This window comes from Dipodomys ordii, unplaced genomic scaffold (assembly GCF_000151885.1).
Source record: "Dipodomys ordii isolate 6190 unplaced genomic scaffold, Dord_2.0 Scaffold13, whole genome shotgun sequence".
Classification (NCBI taxonomy): Eukaryota; Metazoa; Chordata; class Mammalia; order Rodentia; family Heteromyidae; genus Dipodomys; species Dipodomys ordii.
In genome coordinates, this window is record NW_012267229.1 from 14736840 (window position 1) to 14741535 (window position 4696).

At 54.0% G+C, this 4696-nt stretch overlaps 1 protein-coding gene across 1 annotated transcript in view; it reads left to right on the plus strand.

Moving 5' to 3' along the window:
* Positions 1-4696, plus strand: part of Znf341 (zinc finger protein 341) — a 63216-nt gene that overhangs the window by 47758 nt on the left and 10762 nt on the right. Inside the window, exons 13-15 of the mRNA XM_013010687.1 lie at positions 2748-2859; positions 3069-3139; positions 4487-4685. Coding sequence (XP_012866141.1) covers positions 2748-2859; positions 3069-3139; positions 4487-4685 — 382 coding nt within the window. The remainder of the gene's footprint in view (positions 1-2747; positions 2860-3068; positions 3140-4486; positions 4686-4696) is intronic.

Sequence of the window (4696 nt, forward strand, 5' to 3'; positions counted from 1 at the left end):
AAGGCGAGCGCTCTACCACTTGAGCTACAGCGCCACTTCCAGTTTTCTGGTGGTTTATTGGAGATAGGAGTCTCATGGTCTCTCCTGCCCCGGCTGGCTTTGAACAGCAATCCTCAGATCTCAGCCTCCTCAGTAGCTAGGATTACAGGTGTGAACCACCAGCGTCTGGCCCATAAAACTCTTATCTCTAATAAACCACTCAAAAAACTGGAAGTGAGGGCTGGGAAGGTGGCTCAGTGGTAGAGCGCTTGCCTTGCATGCCTGAGGCCCTGGGTTCGATTCCTCAGCACCACATAAGCTAAAAGAAAAAAAAAAGCCGAAGTGGCGCTGTGGCTCAAGTGGTAGAGCGCTAGCCTTGAGCTGACAGCGCCCAGGCCCAGAGTTCAGGGCCCACGACCGGACCCAAAAAGAAAAAAAATAAAATAAACACACACACACAAAAAAAAACTGGAAGTGATGCTGTGGCTCAAGTGGTAGAGTGCTAGCCTTGAGCTGAAGAGCTGAGGGACAGTGCCCAGGCCCAGAGTTCAAGTCCCATGACTGACAAGACAAAAAACAAAAAAACCTTTTAAGTCCGGCACCATGGCTCATGCCTATAATCCTAGCTACTCAGGAGGCTGAGAACTGAGGATCATGATTCGAAACCAGCCTGGGCAGGAAAATCTATGAGACTCTTATCTCCAGCTACTCTGAAAAAGCTGGAGGTTTCACTGTGCTTCAAATGGTAGAGCCCTAGCCTTGAGCACAGAGGGTCTCAGGGACAGTGCCCAGGCCCTGAGTTCAAGCCCCAGGATTGGCAACAACAACAACCAAAAAAGGGTATTTTTATATTGCAACTCAGAAAATACATATATGCACATAGGATATATTAAAACAAAGTAATGCCAAGCACCAGTGGCTTATACCTATAACCGATCTGTCTGGAGGCAGGGCCCCTAACAAAAAGGGGTCTCTCCTCAGCCACAGGGCCAGATTTTTCCAGACCAGGGAGCCCAGAGTGACCTTAATCTTTCCAAAGACTGCAGAGAGCATTCTATCGGGAGGATCAGAATTCCCATAAGCAACAGGGTTGGCATTTTTCAGAAGGCTTTTCTGCTTGGACTAGCTTCAAACCTTAACCTCTTCAGGATATCCTCTTGAGTAGCTAGGATTAAGGCATTAACCACTAATGCCCATCTTAGTTTTTACCTCTTGGTTTCTTGCCAAAACTTTGACAAGGCATGACCTCTCTCCCCTGTGCTGGACCCTGTTCTGATGCTGTGCTACTCAGGCTACATCTTAGACTGGTGTTCAATTCCTCTCTCTCTCTCTCTCTTTTTTTGGTTGGTCATGGAGCTTGAACTCTGGGCCTGGCCAATATCCCTCAGCTCTTCAGCTCAAGGCTAGCACTCTACCACTTGAGCCACAGCACCACTTCCAGTTTTCTGGTGGTTTACTAGAGATAAGAATTTCACGGTCTTTCCTGCCCGGGCTAGCTCTGAACAACTCCTCTCTTCTATGCAGCATAGCCACTTATTGCCAAGGGCTGCCTGTTCCACTTGCCCTGCTCAGCCTATCTTCAGCCACCTGCCTAGTGGAACTAGCCACACCTGTCCCCACCTCTCCCTCCCTCAGTTCTCAGGCCATTAGTCACATCCTGTCCCTCTGCTCAGATCCTCTGGTGGCTTGTCATTGGGCTGAGTAAAAGCAGAAGTCTTTACTTCAGTCTCCCAGACCCTGCAGTCAGCTGGCTGCCCCATGGACCTCACCTCACCCTGCCTCATTCTCCCCATTCTCCCTGCCCTCCCTGGCTCCCACACTGGCTTCCAGCCTTTGAACTTGCTTTCTTTCTCCCTGGGGCTCTTGCCTAGATTTCCACTTGTTCTGCTTTCTACTACCTCAGTTCCCTCCCTAAAAAAGCCCCTTGGGCCTGGTACCCATAGCTTATGCCTGTAATCCTAGCTACTCTAAAGGCTGAGATCTGAGGATCTTGGTTCAAAGACAGCTGGGGCAGGAGAGTCTGTGAGACTCTCAAGTGGTAGAGCACTAGCCTTGAGCAAAAACACTAAGAGGTAATGCCCTGAGTTCAAACCCTAACACTAGTCCAAAAAAAAAATAGCCCCTTGGGTTCAGTGTCAGTACCTGTGGGCCCAGCCACTTGGGAGATTGAGGCAGGAGAATCACTTAAGCCCAGGAGTTCAAGGCCAGCCTTGGCAGCATAGTGACACATCTTAAATGAGCCAGGAGTTGGGGGTATAGCATGCGTGAGGCCCTAGGTTACCTCCCCAGCAACATACACACAAAAAGAAAAGCCAGCTATGACAGCAAACATACTTGGGAAGTAGAAGCAGAAGTGTTCAAGAACCTCTGGGCCACATAACTGGACCCTATCTTCAAAATTAAAAAAAAGCAAGCTCTTTCCTCTCTTTCTGACAAAACAGTGGCACAGGTACTGGTGGCTCATGCCTGTAATCCTAGCTAATTAAGAGGCTGAGCTCTGAGGGCTTTGGTTCAAAGCCAGCTGGGGCAGGAAAGTCCATGACGCTTATCTCCAATTAACCACCAGAAAACTGGAAGTGGAGGTGTGGCTTTAACTGGTAGAACACTAGCCTTGAACAAAAGAGCTCAGGTACAGTGTTCAGGCCCTGAGTTCAAGCCCTACAGCCAACAAAACAAAACACCAAGTGGCAAGGAATGACAGAGAGAAAAGCTGCTCCCCAAATTCAGAATCCTTATCTGGAACCTTCTCTCCTCACCTGTCTCTATAGGCGAGAAGCCTTACAAATGCTCTGTGTGTGAGTCTGCGTTCAACCGCAAGGACAAGCTGAAGAGACACATGCTGATCCATGAGCCCTTCAAGAAGTACAAATGCCCCTTCTCGTGAGTAGGGCCGTCACCCAGTAAGGTCACCACCTGGGAGCACTGGACCAGAGGGGGCAGCCCTGAGGGTGAAGGCCTCTCCCTTTCTCCTGTTGAGCTCTGCCTGCCTCACTCCCGCCCTGCTCCCTTCCTGGGACAAAAGCTGGTGGTGGGACTGGCTAGGGGTCCCAAGGTTGCTGAGCCCCTGAGACTGGTACTTGGGATTCCAGGACTCACACAGGCTGCAGTAAGGAGTTCAACCGGCCAGACAAGCTGAAGGCACACATCCTGTCACACTCAGGTAAGAGCGGGATGAGAGCTTCCTCTGCCGCCTGCCCTAGGACAGGCTGGCCCAGAGGAAGGGCTGAAGCCATGGCCTGCTATGTCCAGCCAATTGGCTTCGCTTGGGTGGGTTGGAGGGAAGGCCTGTGTGCTGCCCTGGCCTGACCATGAAGTGTGTTACCCAGCATGGTAGGGGGAGGGATTAGGTGAGTCCAGTCATGACTGGGCCGGTCCTTGGCAGGATATACTGGGGTTTCCCAGGCCCTTCTTTGCACACTGAGGTTCTGAGACAGATACTTCTTTGTCCCAGGGGCTGTCTTGCTCCCTGCTGGACACTTAGCAGCATTCCAGATTCTACCCTCCAGGTGTCAGCACCACCCTCCCCCTGGGGTGACAACCCAGAACACCTCTAGGCAAAGTCCCCTGTGAGGAAGGGGTAAAGTTTCCCTGTTTGAGAACCTGTGTTCTAAAGAAAACAATCAAGGGTCAGTGCAAGCTGGAAAACTAGACTTGGATTCAGGGCTTTTGATTGAGTCTTGGGGCTGCCTCATTCCTACTGGGTGACTGGGCTCAGGGGAGCCCCTGCCTCTCCTCTGAGTCCTCAATCCACGGAGGCCAAGAGGGCAAAGGCTGGTGTGAAGGAGCCTGGCAGGGTGGGGGGTGGACTGGCTTGACTGGTTCATGGAGGGACTGACCCCCATGGGCGTCAGGCAGGCCCTCCCTCCCCTGCCCTCCTGGGGAAGCTGAGCACCTAGTGAGGAAGATGGGACAGACAAAGGCTGGAGAGGACCGAGGTGGCGGTAGAGAAGGAACAGGGCTGGAATTGGGAGGCTCCCCAGAGCTCAGTGCTGAGGCGGGGGGAGAGTCCAGAGCTGGCTTCCTAGGGAGGGGAAACAGGAAGTGCTGACCTGGCCAGGGTGGATGGGAAGAAGGGAAGGCAAAGCCCAGGGGAGAAGGTGGAGAAGGGCCCAGAGGTGAAGGTGAAGACAGTAGTGGGTGGTCACGCATCTGCCTGTATCTATGGCCTGAGGGGCACAGGTGAGAGAGAGAGAGAGAGAGAGAGAGAGAGAGAGAGTGGTGGGGCAGGGGTCCAGTTCCACAAGGCTTAGGGATGGAGTGGACCCATTCAGGCAGAGGAAATGGCAGGTGTGCAGGCCAAGGGGCAGGAGTCTGCTTGGTGCAGTGGAGGAGAATAAGGGGTGGGGAGTGAGAGGCTGGGGGGCGGTGGGGAGGTCCGGGCAGGCGGGGGAAGGCAGGGCCAGCCCAGCTCAGGGCTCCTAGGGAGACTGCGGTTGTCCTCCTGGGCAGGGCACGGTGTCTCTCACGCCCCCCCCCGCCCCGCCCCGCCCCGCCCCGCGCTCCCCAGGCATGAAACTCCACAAATGCCCGCTGTGCAGCAAGTCCTTCAGCCGCCGGGCCCACCTCGCCGAGCACCAGCGCGCCCACACCGGCAACTACAAGTTCCGCTGCGCCGGCTGTGCCAAGGGCTTTTCCCGCCACAAGTACCTCAAAGACCATCGCTGCCGCCTGGGCCCCCCGAAGGACAAGGACCTGCAGAGCCGGCGGCCCCCGCGGA